This window comes from Simochromis diagramma, unplaced genomic scaffold (genome assembly GCF_900408965.1).
Source record: "Simochromis diagramma unplaced genomic scaffold, fSimDia1.1 OVJJ01000816.1, whole genome shotgun sequence".
Lineage (NCBI taxonomy): Eukaryota > Metazoa > Chordata > Actinopteri > Cichliformes > Cichlidae > Simochromis > Simochromis diagramma.
The window spans coordinates 11,868,466-11,887,433 of NW_024386908.1; the positions used below are offsets into that span (position 1 = coordinate 11,868,466).

At 40.1% G+C, this 18,968-nt stretch overlaps 2 protein-coding genes across 4 annotated transcripts; one reads left to right on the forward strand and one right to left on the reverse strand.

Moving 5' to 3' along the window:
* Positions 1-37: 37 nt before the first annotated feature.
* On the forward strand, positions 38-16,571 carry epyc (epiphycan). Its single transcript, XM_040035991.1, has 10 exons — positions 38-1,440; positions 4,121-4,298; positions 10,010-10,172; positions 10,508-11,074; positions 11,350-11,544; positions 12,283-12,423; positions 12,627-12,785; positions 12,894-13,096; positions 13,444-13,539; positions 15,445-16,571. The coding sequence occupies exons 2-10, from the start codon at positions 4,128-4,130 to the stop codon at positions 15,613-15,615; spliced, it is 1,866 nt and encodes a 621-aa protein (XP_039891925.1). The 5' UTR covers positions 38-1,440; positions 4,121-4,127; the 3' UTR covers positions 15,616-16,571.
* si:dkeyp-38g8.5 (uncharacterized protein LOC568385 homolog) lies at positions 15,966-18,745 on the reverse strand. 3 transcript variants are annotated; one of them, XM_040035998.1, is made up of 4 exons: positions 18,550-18,745; positions 17,852-17,945; positions 17,564-17,651; positions 15,966-17,463 (listed from the first exon to the last, which is right to left on the reverse strand). In XM_040035998.1, exons 1-4 carry the CDS (start codon positions 18,620-18,622, stop codon positions 16,732-16,734), a joined length of 987 nt encoding a protein of 328 aa, XP_039891932.1. In that variant the 5' UTR covers positions 18,623-18,745; the 3' UTR covers positions 15,966-16,731. The 3 variants fall into 3 exon arrangements, with proteins under 3 accessions (XP_039891932.1, XP_039891933.1, XP_039891934.1); XM_040035999.1 differs by lacking the exon at positions 18,550-18,745 and adding an exon at positions 18,168-18,542; XM_040036000.1 differs by lacking the exon at positions 17,852-17,945 and having other exon boundaries at positions 18,550-18,636.
* Between the last annotated feature and the right edge of the window lie 223 nt (positions 18,746-18,968).

An 18,968-nucleotide genomic window follows, 5' to 3' on the forward strand; every position in this document is an offset into this window, starting at 1 on the left:
CATTTTGCACAATGTATTTGTCATTGTTAGGAAGGTTAAGTCTGCTAGCATGAAAATAACAAAGGTTGACATGAAAGGAAAATGTTTCTTTTGCCTCATTCTGAGCCACATTATTATAGCAAGACATTAAGTGGAATAGGGAAATAACGAGTTTTTAATTCTTTCCTCATCAAAATGTCACCAAGGTTTACCAACCCCTGGATCCAACAGGGCTTTGAGGGTAAGTCAAATGAGAGAGATTAGGAACCACTCACATAAATGTTCTAACAGGAGACCAACTTCAACACTTTTTAGGGTACTGTCCCATGCTCCCTGTGTGATAAATCATTGTCTCAGGTATGATATTTTGGGTAAAAGTTCATTGTGTTCTTTCCTCTAAAGAGTGCTTGGCAGAACAAAAGCTGTAGATATAAATCCCAGCATATATGGCAGGTTAGAGGTTTGCCTGTCATTCATCATAAGGTCTAGAGCTACCTCCTGAGGGAGAAGTGGACAGGTTCAGACAAAACTATGGCCAAATAATGCTGACTTGCTCTCTGTGTTTGCATGTGTGTATGTGTCCCATATTTATTTTAACAAGGGACATTAATGAGCCAGGCTGTCTTTGCAATGTCAGTAGAATCCCCTTAAATCTACATCAGGACTTTAGAAGAATCACTTGCCTTGGGGGTCTGAACCCTGATCAGAATATTTTCCATCAGTTAAGACATCCATAGTTCTCCTACAACTAAAATCAGGCTTGTAGTTAAAGCAGACCACTGAGCAGCTGATGGTGCAAAGAGAAATTTTCTTCAACCCAAAAGGAGGACAGAGGCCTTCCTTAAATCAGGGACTTCCTCTCAGCACTATGCTAACAGGGGCTTCTTACAGAGGTCCCATTGTGTATAAGGTCCCCGTGGATCCCCCTCATACATGAAAGCAACACATGCCAGAGTTTCACCTGAGGAAAACACAGGGAAATATTTCAATCTGACTGAGCCAACTTCTTAGAAAAATAATGCATATTCTTAAAAGGGATGGCCGGATATTTTGCCAGTGGTAGGCCTTTACTCTCTGTTTCTTTGTGTCTGATGTGTGCGTGTGTGTGCATGTGCGTGTATAGTGTGTGTAATGTTTGAGAGGGTTGTGCATGTGGTTGTACAGTGTGGGGTGGGTGCACTCTGAGTGACCAAAAGCAATCTGCTCTGGTCCAATCAGTCTCAGTGCCTACCTTCACACATAAGCGGCAGGGCACTCAGGTCTGCCAGAGCGCACAGACCTATACATACACACACGTCTACACACTTGTCAAATTCACACACACACACCTTTCACACACTTCACACACGCACCCTCCCTCTTCAAGGCACCCTGTGCGACCTCTCACCATTGGCCAAGTCCCGGAGCCCTCAGCATCTCCATCACGGCTGACGGGACCATTCGGGAAAGCAGGAGACGGAGGTAAGAGTTTTTGGTGCTATCTTCATCTTGCTGGTTGAATGGCTCTTTGGTGCAGAGGATTAGGCAGGAAGAGTTGCTCAGCTAAGCCTTCCAAAAACACTCCTATTCAGGGTTTTTAAAATGAGCTACAACACAAATAAGATGGTGTGGCAGGGGCTTTAATTTCTCTCCTGGGTTTACTTTTGAAGATATGCAGGTGCTTTCTAAGGGATTTTTTGGGGGGTCCATAATGTTTTACATGTTTTTCAGTTGTGTTAGACAGGTGTTTCACAGTATCAATTTAAGGGTTTTGATTTTTTCCTCGTTTCTTCAAATGTCGTTACGTATTCCTGTAGTGTATGTATTTGTGAAAAATGACCTTAGTCTGTGAAATAACAGCAGGTGTTCATGAAAAAGTGCATAAATAGCACCTTTTCATAACATCTTTTGCTCAACTTCTGCAGAAAACGTCTTCTACTTTGCTGAGAATCTTAAATAATTGAAAACTTTCTGCAAATATTCTCCCTCAAAGTATAGTTACATACAAGTGCATACCATACTTTTCTCACTGCCTAGTCACCTGCTTTGATAGAGGATTTTTTCAATGCAAATTAAACCTTCTTGCAGTCCAAATAACCCAGATTGTTTTGCACCAACAGCCAAGTGGGCATCACTTATTTGCTTGTGGGTTTTGAGGGGAAAAGGCAGAATCACTGAATATCAGGAATGCCCAATGCAAAGCCAAGCATAACAGAGAAGTAGTCTGGAGGCTCCAGTCTTACATACATACAGTTTCCACACACTGTACACTGTGATGGCCTGAGTAAAAGCACACCTCTGTCTTTAGTATAGTTCGTTCAGTCTAGCTGTGCTGGATTGCATAGCTCCATGACGGGCGGTTTGTTTAAATAGCAATGATAACCAGTCAGATCAAGTTATCTCAGCAGAGTGCACTAAGTTGATGTTGGAGGGACAACGAAGAGACTGATTTGCATATTAACTCTGTCCCTCTCATACTGACAAGGTTAGATTCATGACTTAAATAACCTAGGAAGCTGTTTTTTTGGTTTTATATCTGTCCTCATCCCAAAATAGTAGCAGCAGAGGTTTCTCAGTTTTCTCTCACTGAAAGATAGGTGTGTTAAAACAGAGTGTGCATCTGTGAGAGGATTGCGTCTTTCCAAGTGTGTGCATGAACGTGGATCTCTGTGTGTGTGTGTGTGTGTGTGTGTGTGTGTGTGTGTGTGTGTGTGTGTGTGTGTGTGTGTGTGTGTGTGTGTGTGTGTGTGTTTGAGTGTCGTTGCTGCTGAATGAAGCTTTTCCTTGCAGCTGTAACTCGCTGCCATCCTGTCCACAAACCTCGGTGGAATTTGGAGTTTGAGTGCTGAGACAGGCAGCGACCGGCCCTCATAAAGGCCCTCTGTGAAGGGTGAGGGGTCGAGTCAGCTTAGAAACCTGTCTCTCTCTCTCTCTCTCTCTCTCTCTCTACACACACACACACACACACACACACACACACACTTGTTGCTCTCTTGCTGCTCTCTTCTACTCAGTCCTTTCCTCGCTCTCTCCATCTAACCCTGAGGGCCAACATCTTGTCTACTCTCTTCGTCAAATTCTTCTTCTTCTCTTCCCTTGCGCTCCTTTTCTCTGTGATAGCCTACAGGACTCTCTTTAATCTGTAAAAATATATCAGTTCCAATGTGACTACACCTGCTATTAGTGTGTTTCGAACATTGACACACTAGCATACTGACAAACGATTAAAGTCGTAAGCCCACTGTCTGTGGTGCCAGCTAATTAAGCACTAATTAGCATATGTTAATCTTATTAGTGCTTCCCACTTTAGAATAATACTTAAGAACTGACCAACCTTGGTGAACTAAGTAGACCTGTGCAGAAGATTATGAACAGCAGCTATCGTATCTAGGCCAGGGCTAATGATAAAAATTACACATACTAATTTTGATTTTTAGAGTATGGGATACTTTTGGAGTATCCCATTATATGATCAAATATCCCCAAAATCTTTACTTCAACCATAAATACCACAGGCTGAAAGTGAATTTCTAAAATTCTTTAGCCTTAATGAGACTAAACAAAATCCTCTCCTGGTTCATTATCAGATCAACTCTGACTTTTGACCTTTGACATACCACAGACGAGTACCTATTTAAGCCAAGATGATTGCTCCATGGAAAAGAAAGCCTCTGGCTAAAGCAAAGCAGGAGGCCCTCATATTTTGATCCCCTGAGCTGTCTGCACCATGATAATGAATTCATTGACCTTACAGATGGAACCCAAAGTCAAGCTTTGGTGTGCAGCACTGTAGACTGGTTATCTTTCCAGTATCTCGAACTGGTTATGGAGTAAGGTTCAAAGGCATGCTCTGCTGTGCACCGACAGCATATGGAACTATATTTTACTACACACCATGTTCACATTACTCACAACAGATGTCTTTGTACTGTAAAAATGAACCAGTTTAAAAGGGTTTTATTTAAGGAAACCTCTTAAAATTTGCTGTCCACGTCTTTTTTCGTGTCATTTTTTACATTTTGCAAGTGACAATAAACTACTAAGTAAAAAAAGTCACCATGTGAATGTGTAATTTCCCTGTAATGTGCTATACTTCACATACGTCTGTAAAATCTTTTAATCACACATTCCCCACTGGCTTTGTGACTCTGCCCTCGTCAAGGTGGACTATGAGGATGCTTGTGCGGCTTCTGTTCGGACTCTTCGCCCTCAAAGCGGCGGTGGCCAGCCCCAGATTTTCCCGGCAAGCGCACTTAGACACATACAGTAGCACTAACTATGATGACAATTTCAATTTGGAGAGTGACTATGAGGATGTCCTGACAATTGGTGAGCCTCAGGTAAGAAACACAATTTCTTTTTTGAGTTTATGCAAGAGAAAATGTATGTTTCTGGTTTTTAAACCCCTTCCAGACTCTTTTGCCTTTAATCATAAAAATAAATAGGTCACCTTAAACTTTTTACTCTAGAGCAACCGCTATAACTATTTTAACTAAAGGCATTTTCACAGACATGGAATTTATTTCATTTAGCAGCATGTGGTCTGTTGAATTTATTGCCGATTCTCAAAAACATTTAGAAGACACATGTCCTCTAGTCTGTGTGTAAAGATTGTGCGACAAATTTTATGCTGATTGATTACTGAAAAAACTTGAGAAGATAGACAGAAAATATGAATCATATTTTATCACATCAACATGACAGACAGCTGATGTTTTAAAATATAAAGGCTGCTGGGACAATTTGATTTGAGGTCACCAGGTTCACTGAGCACAGAGGGAACCGGCTGCTGCCCAGGAGCCACTGGGAAGCTAAATGTTTTCCAGATTTATGCGTCCAAAATAATTTTAGACATTGCAGCCACCAGTTTTACTTACATATTACTGATGTCCAACTGCAGCTGATGCACTTTGAACTGATGCACTGTTTTGCTTATTCAAGGTTCAAGGTTCAAGGTTCAAGGTTCTTTATTTGTCACATGCATAGTTATACAAGTATAACACACAGTGAAATGTAGCCTGACACGCTCCTCGACATGTGCAAAAATTGGGGGGGGGGGGTGTAGAGGAAGAACATTATATATATATATACAGACATATAGTATATACACTGGGTGAATGTGCAGTAGTAGCAGCAAGCAGGTGAATTTTGTACATTAATATGAATAGATATCTGACTATTTTACAGGATAGACAATATAAACATATTTAAAATTAAAGGAATTGAAGCTGATTTCAACCTTATTTTATGTTTGCCTTTTCAAGCAGATACATGTAAGTAACAGGTAGAGGGAAAGGGCAAACACAGCTAAAGCTTTATCTGCTTCCAACAGATCTTCATACAGATTTCGCAGGTGCATGTCAGTCCTCTGGAGGCTAGACAGCTGGAATCTTTACTAAAAGCAGTGACTACATGACCTTCAGTAACGAGAAAACCCCTAGGTGTTTTCTCGTTACTGGAAGTTTCTATGCGGGAGAGCGGCTTTTAAAGATGAATGGAGATCGGTAATGGCTACAAAGGAAAGAAGTGAATTCAAGAAGTGCCCTTCAAATCTCATATCACAGCTCAAGCTGAGAGTGATGTGGCAAGCCTTGCAGACACAGTGGGATTGAAAGCTATAGCCAGAATTCATGTCAATTTATTGTTCTTTGTGACAAGGAAATTAGTCCAAGGCAGTGTCAAAATGACATCAGATTTTCAGCTGGCTCCCTCTGAGCCAGTGACTTAAATCAAACCTCATGTGAACTGCACTTACAAAACTGCTCTTATCTAAGGTCTGCTCCACAATCCAGCTTATGAAAAGTTTTTTGTCATCCACCTCCACAGAAACTAGTGCCACCCAAGCTTTTTAGCCTTAATCAACTTCACTGGCATATTTTATGTGTAGTTTTACAGCTCAGAGTTACATATGGAGCTGCTGGGTGTGAGAATGTTTTCATGTGTTGTAAGAGAATGGCTTTGATAATGTCTGCGTTTAATAAAATCGGAAATTACACAGCAAGTTTCAAGAGGTTTTGTGGAAGTCTGCGTGGGTAGGAAGAGGAGAAGCAGTACAAAGTGCATTTAGAGTAACTAGAATCTTTTTTCATGCTGTCCACGCTGAATAAACATAACGCTTTGACTCATAATTGCAGTTTTTAAGGGTCTCTCATTTAGTTTTGTTGAGAGGGCAGATCATCTGAGAGAGCGCTCTTCTAAAAAGAGTGAAGATTTAGGAGAGGTTTTTGTATTTTTCACACAAACATCAGATCTCATGGGAGAAATGGAGCGATGATGAGCTCCATGCCTCTGGAATGCTGAGTCTTTACTTTCCACGGCCAGCTCTCGTTTGGTATTTCTCTCCTTTCTCCTCGGGGCTTGTCTGTTTTGAGAGAAGTAAAGGCTCATCTACTTTGTTATCCAAGCCAATCTTGTTCAGTCTGCTGCATTCAAATACTCTGGACATGCTTTAATCACCAACTTTGGATTCATGCAGGCACATTAGTTTCATCATGATCTTCAGTCTGCCTCTTATCTATTTTCTCTTGAGTTTTATAACATCTTAGGAGCTGGATGGTTCACTTAATTAGAGATTCTATTTATTTGTTTTGTTTTTTGTTACCATCCAGAGGTTGGATGTAAGTTTTTAACAATGGTAAATGACACATAACTGTTCAGAGTGTAAAGAAAATATGACTTATTGCTTTCATGTTTCATGTAAGGTAAGAAAACCAATGCCAGGCTAGGGCTTAACCGATTTAAGCTTTTTTGGCTATTGTCATATATTTTTTTAAAAACCATGGAACATCCTGGAATATGGAAACAACATAGTGAGCAACATTTTCTCATTGACGTCTAAACAATCAGACCTCTTTTGGCAGCCAGAGGTTTGACCCCTGCTGGCCATTAGAAACAAAGCAGGTTTAATTGAATTTTTGAATGCACTACCTTGCACAACCTGTGTTCTCTCCACGTTTCAGACCCCATGTCCATCTTTAATATACAGTCTATGTGGCGCTCCCAGCAGCTTGTCAGGGCAAAGACGACAATCGGAAGAGTAATAGATGGCATAGATAGCATAGCTCTGTCCAAAAGTAGCACAGTTTTACCAACCTGCACTCTAGAAGTAACTATATGAAAAATGATTGATTCAAAAAGTGTAACTAAGATGGAGTATTATCTAAGCTTTAGAGAATAATCCAATTTCCCAGAATGTGACTCTGCTCCTTTAATAGACATTCTGCATGTAGACGGTGTGCTATCTTTTTCACTCAGCAAGAGTTTAAGTGAGTTTAACTCATGTGGCTTTTCGAAGGACTAGATATTACATACATACATATATATATGCTGCACCCCATATGACTAAGAGCCTATGGCTGGTGTCTATGGAGTTTTCAGTACTTTTCCAAACTGCTCACTTGTTTTGTGTCGATAAGCTGGAGGACATTGGTGAAATTTGTTTGGAAAGATTTCATCTGACTCTCAAACATGTTTTACTTGCCTATGAATATATTCATATATACTAATATAACAGTAATACCCTTAATTTTGGCTTGGTCGGTAATTTTATACATTTTGGTTTTGGTTTAACGCTCCACATTTCTCCTTTCACATCCCTTATTCCCCAAAATCCAGGATTTCAGAAACTTTTTTTCAGTGTTGTTTGTTACCCCCTCTTTCCCCTCGGGTGTATATGTTTGGGGGAAAGGGGGGGGGGGGGGGGGGCAGCAGTTGGATTTTTCAGTGCAAGACGTTTTAAAGGCCTACCTCATTGTAGTATCCTCAGCTTTTTCTCAGGCAAATTTTAAAATGCAAAATATATGAATGAATAGCTTTTCATTGGTACAAGCCTTTTTTTCCTCAGTTACATTTCAGGTAGTTAATTATTCTCATTAATTTGACTGCATTCACTTGACATACATTTCCTTTGATGCCTCTTAGCTTACAGATATCTGATTACTCTGGTTAAAACTAGATAAAAAGGCTGAGAAATGGATCTGTGCAGCTACCATGTGAGTCTTGGTTCCACAAGGACCATTCCCTTTTTGGAGGATTGACTCAGCCTTGAGGGGCGTTGTACAGTGTCAGGTACTACCTGTGTGAAGTGTGTGGGAGTTCACTGCCCTCATCTGGAGAAGGATAGAACTGCAGGTTTCTTGAGCTGTCAGAAGAGCAACTGCAAAGACTGTAAATATAATTAAAATAGCAAATGGCTATACCCGAAGCCTTTAATGAAGGAATCAAAAGGCACAGCTGTGTATAAAGCTTTCTTGGTTTGACAGAGCTGTATCATTTTTATAATTTCCCCAATTAAAATTGCCTGTTTGATCAACAAAGGTGCTAAGTCTTGGTTTACAAAGTAATTTGGTATTGTGAAACTTGTGACATTTTCAGAGTTGTCGCTGCATGTTCCTGTTTCAGTGTTTAAGCTGCCCAGTGTGCTGGATTATGTAAAATATGCAGTGCCTTTTTACCATGATGTAGTATGTGATGTGTGTGATGTAGTATGTGATGTAGTATCGCTGCTTTACTGGTCACTTACTAGCAGATATAAAACAGAGTAATTGGCTGAATCTCTATAAAGTCTGAGCAAAGGTTATTTTGCATTTTACACACTGGACAGCACTGGATGTTTTTTAGTTTTTTTATGAATCGGAGCTAGATAAATAGTGCACGCTGTGCAGTGGATAGTTTCTTCAGCACAATTTGCTGCCATCTAGTGGTTAAAATTTAAGGTTATGAATCAAAAAATACTTTCCTGTTCATGGAGATCTTTGTTGGTGTCTTTTCTTAAATCTTTGGATCATTATTTTTTTGTCTGCTCAACCTCTCCTCTAAGTTTCACAGAATTCGACACTGCTGTCTTTACGCAGTCTTGTTAACAAACAGGCAAACAAACAGCAATTATCAGGTGCCTGTGCGCTGACTCTGAGCTTAGCACAGGAGTACTAAATGTGAAAGTAACTGGGAAAAATATGAGTGCTGAGATAGTAAACAGAGCAGGGTTTGCACATCACCAGTGCTGAGGCATATTTTGTATGCTAAAATGCCAAGTACAGTTAGGTCCTTGATTTGTCCACAACAGTTGTAGTTTTGCCTCTTTACACGGCCACAGTGGAATTTAAAACAAACAGTCAATATGTGATTGCAGTCCAGACTTTCAGCTTCTTTTCAGTAGGTTTTAGGAAAATGTTTCATTTAAATTTTATGAATTGCAGCTGTTGTTATGCATAGTTTTCATAGATAGGCTCAGAAATCATTAGAAAATTAACTGATATGTGACAAATGAAGAAGAAAAATAAACATGATCAAGAAAGAGAGAAACAGCTCATGATCCAAATATTACAACATTATGTTTCAAACATGGCAGAGGCAATCTTATGCCATGGGCCGCTAGTTTGTATTGATGATGTGGCTGCTAATAGAAGTAGCAGGATGAATTATGAGATGTAAAGGACCATACTCATTGCTCATATTCAGACAAATCCCTCAAAACTGGTTAGACAGTGCTTCAAAATAGACGAAGCCTCAAAGCATAATTCAAACCAAGAGTTTCCCGAGGCAAAGAAATGGGATATTATTTCAAACGAACACGGTATGCGTTTCAGTTATTAAATACAAAACTGAGTGAAAACCCCACAAACAAGCAGCAACTAAAAGTGGATGAAAAGGGGCCTGTAGATAATCTCATGGGAGGAAACTGCAAATGATTTTCATCCAAGCATTCAAAACTATTTTTACATTTAAAATGATGTATGTTCTGTCAATTATATAACTATGCATAAGGTGACTGTAAAATTCCTGCACAGTTAATATAAACTTTCTGTTAAACCCCCTGAATTAAAGTTGTCACATATTGATTGTTTGATTTAAACTCCAACAGCTGATGTAAAGAGGCAAAACCTGAAAAAATTTGTCTAACAGCACTGTACAGTTTTGTCCCCATGCAAGTTTTTGTCACATAGAGCAATAAAAATTAACTTTTCTAATGCTTTATTTCATCTTTTATCATGTTTATTTTAAAATGCAGTTCTCATATATTTTTAACTCACTGCTGTTGTCTTTCCCTCAGATAGAGATTGGAACACTGCCCCCACCTGAATATGAGGGCTCACTGGAAACACAGAACGAAGTGGAGCAGCCGAAGGAAGAAGAAGAGTTGCCTCTAAAACCCCAGCTAGTCCCTCAGGGTTCGGGAGGATCTGGGGTTCTCATGGGCCTAGACACACAAAAAGGTCTGAAAAAAGGAGAAAAAGTCTTTATCATAGAACTACTTCATGAGTAAGTTCAGTAAATATGAAAGAGAAAGGGTCTTGTCCAGCATTGGGCCGTTGGATGTGTGAAAGCAGCATTACTTAACTTAGAAAGAAGGCACTAATCTTTCCTCGAAACACATCATCCTCATCGTCTACCTGTGATAATCAGTTCCATGTGCATGTCATCCATTTAACTTGCAGTCAGTGGTTAAATGTGCCCATTTGTCATCTACTGTTGCATCTAATCATCATCATTGTGTACTGTGTTAATCTCATCTATCTGTTCATTAATACCTAATCTTGTCTCTAACAAGAGGTGGAGCTTCGTCTGACACCCACTGATAGACCTCGTATCATTCAGGATTTCTGGATCTCTGTAGAGTCTGGGGCCTCTGGGGCCTCTGGAGCTTCTGGGGTCTCTGGGGCCTTTGGAGCTTCTGGAACTTCTGGGGCCTCTGGGGCTTCTGGGGCTTCCGGAGCTTCAGGGTCTGGAGGCTCAGGAGAGATTCTGGTCTCTAGCACCTCAGGAGGCTCTGGAGGCTCTGGAGGCTCTGGAGGCATTGTGCTGATCTCCGGAACCTCAGAGGAGCTCCACATCTCGGGAGAATCCAGCCAGTCATTGATATCTGGCAGTCTCTTGATATCTGGGGATCTCTTGGGATCCGGAGATTTCATGGGATCTGCTATTTCTGGAACCTCGGCCGATTTTGCCTCTGGAGGTTCTGGAATTTCCACTGAACTCCATTTGGGTTCTGGAGGGTCAGGAGACCAGTCTGGCTTTGAGGTATCCGGAGATCTTTTGAGCTCAGGGGCTTCTGGAATATCTGGGGTTTCTGGGGACTTTGAGTCCGGGGACCAAAGGATAACATTTATATCTGGAGGTTAGTATCGTTGCACCATATTAGTATCTAACTTGTCATTCTTTGTGGGATTTATGTTGATTGTCCTAAATTTCATTTAACTGCTTTGCTTTTTAATGTAGTTAAATGTTGTTCATAATTATTTGTGCTACTGGACTTTTTTACTCATAATCACTTTCTTTCTAACATTTTATCTCTCAAGAATGATTGATTGGTTAATGGGTTGATTCATTGTCCATCTTACCTTTCACCTCCCAACGTTACCACTCCTAACACCAAACATTGGCTCTAACAAGAGGAGGAGCTGCCAATCACTCCAGACATTATTGCCCAGGAGACACTAGGTACTTCTGGGGAGTTCTCAGGAATCCCAGAGGTTTCGGGAGATGATGGAGTCTCTGGAGAAGTATCCGGAATCTCTGGGATTTCTAGTGTCTCTGCATCTGGAGAAACTGAGGTCCCTGTAACTCTGCTCCCCACCACTTTTGAAGGTCAGTACCAAATCTAGACTTGGGGAAGACAGGCAGTGTAGGTACTAAAGGCTATGTCTCACATTATCAGCATTCTCCGAAAGTTGATTCTGTTCATCTGGACTTAGCGTTTTGTGGGAGAAACGTTTCGTCACTCATCCAAGTGATTTCACCAGTCTCTGAAACGTTTCTCCCACAAAACGCTACGTCCAGATGAACAGAATCAACTTTTGGAGATTTACTTTCCTGGATGACTGAAAATGCATCAAGACATTATCAGCATTGTTTTTAGGAAAAGGATAATTATCAGGGCTCAGAACCCCAAAGCAGAACAGAAACAACAAGGATATAAAAGTTTACTTTAATAAAAAATGTTCAAGGTTCCCATAAACTATGCAAGGTTATAAAAAAATGGGCACAGTTGTGCAGAATGGGAAAATCGATTATAGAAATACTTCCTGTGGCTTTCCCTGAACGTTCTTTCCTTCATAGCTTAGTATCCCACCATAGAAGCCATCTGAATTTGTTTCTGTCGGTTTGTTCTTTACTAACACCCACACTGTTTGCGACCACTCTGCAAATCATATTTCATGTTATTAACATCAGAGTCTTATTTTCATTTGTCATTTAAATGTCATAAACTCTTGCTTAACACTGCTAAAACACTGCGGCAAACCATGGGCTACTGTTTGCCAGATGTCTTGTCCCATGTCTATGATCTAACCTTTATTTTTAACACCTAATCTTGTCTCTAACAAGAGGAGAAGCTGCTTCCACCTACAACACAAAGCCCTCAAGAGGGTGCTGGCACTGTAGAAGGGTCAGTGAGCTCTGAGCTGCCAGAGCCCAGTGAGCCTGATGAGCCAGACAAGCCTGAAGAGCCTGTGGTTGACAGACGAGGTCAGTATAGAACAGATGGGAATGTTATATAAAACCTATATCCCCTTTGGACTTGGAAAGTTCTGGTGTGCTTGGACCTGATTTTTATTAACTTTGACCTGTGGATTACAACGGTTGTCTCTGGAGGATTCGGGAATTTTTAACAAGCTACTATGGCATGTCTTCCTTTTTCTGTTTTCCTTCTTCTTGTCCATGTATTCCAGGTATGCCCATTTGCTTGCTGTGCACATGCCTTGGTGGTTCAGTCTACTGCGATGACTTGAATCTGGATAGTGTGCCCCCTCTCCCCAAAGACACCACTCACTTCTATGCTCGCTACAACAGAATCAAAAAGATCAACAAGTCTGACTTTGCCTCCATGAGTATGTTTCCATTTTGAATAAAAACACATCAGTATTAGTTCAGAACCATACGCAAACTTAAATGCAAGCTTAATTTTTCTTCCGATGTGTTTTCCCACCTTCCTTCAGACAAACTGAAGAGGATTGACCTGACCCACAACGAGATAACATCCATTGAGGACAGAGCTTTTATGGGTCTGCCTGAACTGGAGGAGGTGGTGATTCGAGAAAATCACATCTCCCAGCTGCCGTCTTTACCAGAGACTATGACCCTAATTGATGCCAGCCACAATAACGTTGGCTCAAAGGGTATTCATAGAGAGGCATTCAAAGTACGTACACCTCTTTTATTTACAGTTGGACTTTCACATATCAAGTAAAACTGTGTGTATTTGCTCACGACAAGAAATGAAAATAACATTTTCTTAGTCATTTGGAAGGAGCAATAGTTTGTCAGCCACACATGTATTATCTCAGCTGAATGCAGGAAACTGTGTTTTTGGATGGAAACAGAATAAAAGGAAGATAGCAGGATAAGAGTACAACTAAATTAGCAAAATTCTAATGTTAAGCCAGTGTTTGAAATCTAGTATTGTCATGAGTGCCTTAAAATGTCTTTCACAAAGGTAATATCTAAGGTTCTTTGCCATTAATGATTATATTTCCTTACATTAAACAGGATATGACAGGCCTGCTGTACCTGTACCTAACAGACAACCACATTGATTATATCCCAGTGCCTCTACCAGACACCCTGCGGTCTCTGCACCTCCAGGTATATCTTCTGGCCAAACCAAAAAATCCATCCATCCATCCTCTTCTCTAATTCAGCAGTTTTAACTCGCTGCTTCTGCATTTTGACTTTGTTCATGCTCTTGTTGTTTATTTCAAGTAATATTTATCTAATTTTAGGACCTGATCCCAGTGTAGTGTAGCTCAATGACAACAAATCACATCTTTAAAAGTTAACACTCATACTAAACTAGTACTTAAACCACCAAAATGAACTCTAAGATTATGCTGTTATTTCTATTTTTAGTTCTATTTCTATTATCTTTATTATAATTGTTAGCTTTAATATGCATAAAGATTTTATCTTAGTTAAGGGAATTATTGACCGTTTAAAAAACTCTGTTTACGACATTCTCCCATTTCGCATTATTAAGGAGGGATTTAATGTAATTGGGCCTAGTATATTATCACGAATCAATCTTTCTTTGTCACTGGGTTGTGTTCCGGCTGCCTTTAAACATGCCGTAGTGAAACCTGGTCTTAAAAAGTGTTCCCTAGATCACTCAAACCTCGCTAATTACAGACCTATCTCCCAACTTCCGTTCCTGTCAAAGATCCTTGATAGTCCTATCACAACTTCAGACCTATCTGAATGCGAATAACATCTGGGATCAATTCCAATCTGGGTTTAAACTGTGCCATAGTACGGAAACGGCACTCTTGAGGGTCTTCAATGATCTTCTTTTAATTACTGACTCTGGGCGCACCGTGGTCTTAGTTTTGTTGGACCTGTCCTCTGCTTTTGATCTGGTGGAACATAATATCCTCTTAATGAGGCTTGGACATCTGGTTGGCATTACGAGTATAGCCCTTAGTTGGTTTAAATCTTACTTATCAGAGAGGTCCTTCTCTTTCACGATGGGTACCTACTCCTCTTCCATTGCCCCCGTTACCTGTGGTGTCCCTCAGGGGTCTGTGCTGGGTCTCTATGTTACCTCTTGGTCGTATTATTGAAAAGTACAAACTCTCTTATCATTGCTATGCAGATGTTATTCAAATTTATTTTGAATTGACTGAGGATGATACTTCATTGATGCTTCGCTTCTTCCATTGTATAAGACAAGTTAAATACTGGCTGCAGAGCAATTCCCTTATCCTTAATGACAAGAAAACGGAAATTGTAATCTTTGACAGTCATACCCCTAGAGCCCATCTAACTGGTGTCCTCGGGCCCTTCACTGATTATCTTTCCGACTCTGCGAGTAATTTGGGTGTTTACCTGGACGGCTCCTTTTAAGCTTGTAGAGCATGTGTCCTCTGTGTTATTAAATCTTGTTTCTATCAACTTCGTTTAATTTCTAAGGCCCAGACATACTTACCACGTGAGGATGTAGAAAAGCTTATCAATGCCTTTGTCACATCCAGGTTAGACTACTGCAACTCCCTATACACTGGGCTTCATTCTGCCCTTCTTCATAGATTGCAACTCGTCCAAAACGCCGCGGCTCGCCTTCTAACTGGTACTCGTAGGGTTTGAGTCTATCACCCCAATTCTCACTGGCCTCCACTGGCTTCCAATTAAATACCGCATTGATTTCAAAATCCTACTGCTTAATTATAAAATCATAAATAACATCGCACCCAGCTACCTTATTGATCTCCTTAGCGTGTATACCCCCAGTAGAACACTGAGATCGTCTGACTAATTGCTCTTGGTGCAACCTAGGTCACGGCTGAAAACTTGTTTTTATCGTTAAGTCTTGCTTGCTTATGTGCGTACTTGTGTACTTGTATGCTCGGTTAATCAATGCCTCCCAGCTGCTAGCTTATCTGCCTTTGTACTTTACTACTGTTAGATTGGATTATGTGAAGCACTGTGGCTACCTGTAGTTTTAAATGTGCTATACAAATAAAGTTGTATTGTATTGTGTTCTTCCCTCTGTTTCAGCGTAACAATATTCAAATGATGCACGAGGACACGTTCTGCAACCTCCAAGATTTCAGCTACATCAGAAGAGCACTGGAGGACATCCGTCTGGACGGCAACCCCATCAACCTCAGCAGAACCCCACAGGCATACATCTGCCTGCCCCGTATACCCATCGGGGATCTCATTTAACCACACAAATACAACCACACGCACACATATTTGTACATATTAACAGCCCACATACGATTCATTCACTCGTCAATCCAAAATCTCATTTACAACAGTGCCTTACCAATAAACTGTCATACATGCTGCTGGATATAACACCATTTAGATTAATTATCAGCCTTAAAAAACAGAAATTAGTGAGTGTAATTCTGCTGACCAAGCACATATTCACTGCTCTACTCCATCTTCATCCCGTTGTTCGGATATTTATCCCAGGGCACACAACAGCACGCGTACACACCAAAAGATATGGATACTCATATCCATATCCACACACACAGACATTCACACAAGAATGTTGTCAAAAGCCAAACTGTCCCACAACTTTATTAAAAGTGAACAACAGGCAGTATTCACAGAAAAACAAATCTGTTAAAAGCCCTCAAATGTCATGTATGTGTTCGTTTTCACAGTTGGCAGAAAAATGACAACATTCTTTAAATGTATTTGTTTTGTAAAAAAATATAATGTTATTAATAATAAATCTAATAACTTTCGGCAATGTATACTAGAATATAGTTATCAAAGCTGGAGCTTGATAAAAAGTCAATTGAGTATCTAATGCAATAAAATGTGCATTTTAAACACACTCAGTGGTTGTAAAGTCTGTACTGTAATATAAAAAAATATATATTCTGATCATGAAAAAGGTGTTTTTTTTTAAGTGAACTGCAATTTTTCGGTATATTACACTACAAAAAAGTGATGTTTTAACCATGCACAATAGCTGATACCAACAACTCTGATGTGTAGAGTCAGTCAACAAAACACTATTGTTTAATATGGGGATGGGAAGCTGTTGATTTTGATTGTGGATGGGGTAAAGAAAAATGCTAACAGGTTGCTATTGTGTGCTCTGTATGGAATAACCACAAGTGAATAAAGTCATTTTGAAGACCTCTCCAAACTAGGAGTGGCTCAACGTTTTTATTGATAACTAGTAGGTGAATTATTAATGTGGATCTTTAGTTTTATGAGGGCAAATGAGAACTGGGAACTGCTCAGAAATGTGCCAAAAAAGGGGGAATTTTTGCAGATAAAGCCAGTGTATGCAAGGATTTTAGAGCTGAGATTTTCTCAAAAATTGTCAATAAGCTTCTCAAACAAATGAATTAGCCTCTGTTTCCTGTCCATATCGTTTGATTCTTTCACATTGCTGCTGTTGCTGTTGCTGCTGCTTTCTTCTGTAACCTCTTCCTCAGACCCTTCTTTTTCTTCGGAAAGGCTCATCAGTCTAGCTTTCTCCCGCTCCAGAGCCAGCCGGTCCCTGCGCAAGGCATCCCTGTCCCTCTCCACCATCGCCCTCTCCCTCTCCATTACTGCCTTTTCTCTGTCCAGCGCCGCCCTCTCCCTCTCCAGCACGGCTCGGTCTCGATCCAAAACTGCGATCTCCCTGTCCAGCACTGCTCTCTCCCTCTGCAGCACCAGACGCTCCCGTTCCATCACTTCTTTCTCCCTTTCTGCCACCTGTTGCTCACTGCACGTCGTCCTCCTCTCGTCCTCCACCTCTTGTAAGATGCAGTCTATATCCTGAGGTCCCTCCTGTTCCGCCACCACCTCCCCATCCTCAATCCCATTAAGTGGAAATTCAATCTCAGTTGGAGCAGCCACAATAGAAGACTTCACCATTGCGGCTAACTTCTTCTTTTTGGGTTTGATCAAGAACTCCCCATTGTCTTTGTTGTGGGGGAAGGCCTTGAGAATGGGGGCGCTGCCCTCCAGCCGACCCGCCATTGCATTGTCCATCAAGGAGAAATAAGGCCATACATCAGGAAACACTTCCACCCCTTCTGGGGGATGCTTTAGCTCCTGAGGAGACAGAAAGAGGGCAGGAAGTAAAGGGAAAGCTTTGTCAAAAAGCTTTATTTGTCCAAGTGAAAAGAAAACAAACAAACAAGATACAAGATACCTTGTATCTCTTCTTCAGGTTTTCCCATTTTTTAGACGCTTGATGATGGGTCATCTTACGGTGTAAGCCCATATGTTTCAAAATGGTCCTAAAAATATAATACGCCACGTCTTGTGATTAAAACAATTTTTATACTAACATCAAAAGCAACGATGAACCATTATCACAGGTAGTAGTAGTAAGATGGGGCAAAGACAAAGGTGCAATTTTTTTTTTAAGTATTTCTGGTTCCGAAATCTATATAGTTGGCATTTTTCAGTGTCTGGGAACCTGAAATTATTGGCATACCTCCATGCCCACATAGAAGTATTTCTCTTTCCAGAGAAGAGGTAGGTATTTGAAACCCTCAGCTTTACAAAGTCTTCGATTTCTTTTTTGCTCACTGAAAACGACAGAGAGAAAAATTATATAAGTTACAAATGAATATATGAGAGTGTGTGAAAAATGTATAATACTATATCACTATTTATTAATTAAATACACCTATTATTTAATAATATTTAATAGTATTATTAAACAGACTTTTTATTTTTATTTTTATTTTTTTTTTACAAATGCTGCATTCATGTTACATCGGAAAAGGTAAGCCTTTACTTGGACTTACGTCATTTTAAACGTTCGCTGGAAAAAGAAAACGTGGCTGCTACCAGGATTGCGTTATTGATTTTCTACAAGAAAAACCTTGTCAACAGACATGTAATTCACTTAACAGAAAGAGGAAAAATAATCGAAAGGACGCAAAAATCATATCAATAATATTTCAGCCTTTCGACTCAATGATGAAGAGAAACAGAAATATAAAGTGCCGAAGTCGTATTTAAAGATCATCTTTATTTTGGTTCTTCTATTAGTCGGAGTTCTTGAATTCACACCCTTTTCAGTGTCCGATGAAGGCAGCATAACTTGTACTTCTCACTTCCTACGTGCGCAAGCTAGCTCCAAGCTATAGTTAGCTTATTTAATCACTTTCTGTCGTTTGTCCTTACTTTTATATGTGAAATCCACGGGCGTATGCATATCGCAAGTGCTGCTGGTGTACTCGTGGTCTGCGTACTCCATTTTTCCTATTTCTCGTACTTGGTGTCAGCCCGTTTATCGAGCGTTCTTTGTAGGAAAAGACTCCTTGCCCCCGTTGTTGGTTCCTTGCGAGGGACCCTACATTCTTCCTCCCGTGTTTGAAAAGAGCGTACTACCGCCACCTGTAGACAGGGAGACTCCAGGGACAGAGTCAGCTCACTTTTATTTTATTTTATTTTATTTTATTTTATTTTATTTTATTTTATTTTATTTTATTTTATTTTATTTTATTTTATTTTAGTTTAGTTTAGTTTAGCGTTAACAAAATGTATCTCATAGTACACCATAGGAAAAAAATCTATGATGTTATGTTGCAGATTTTAATACA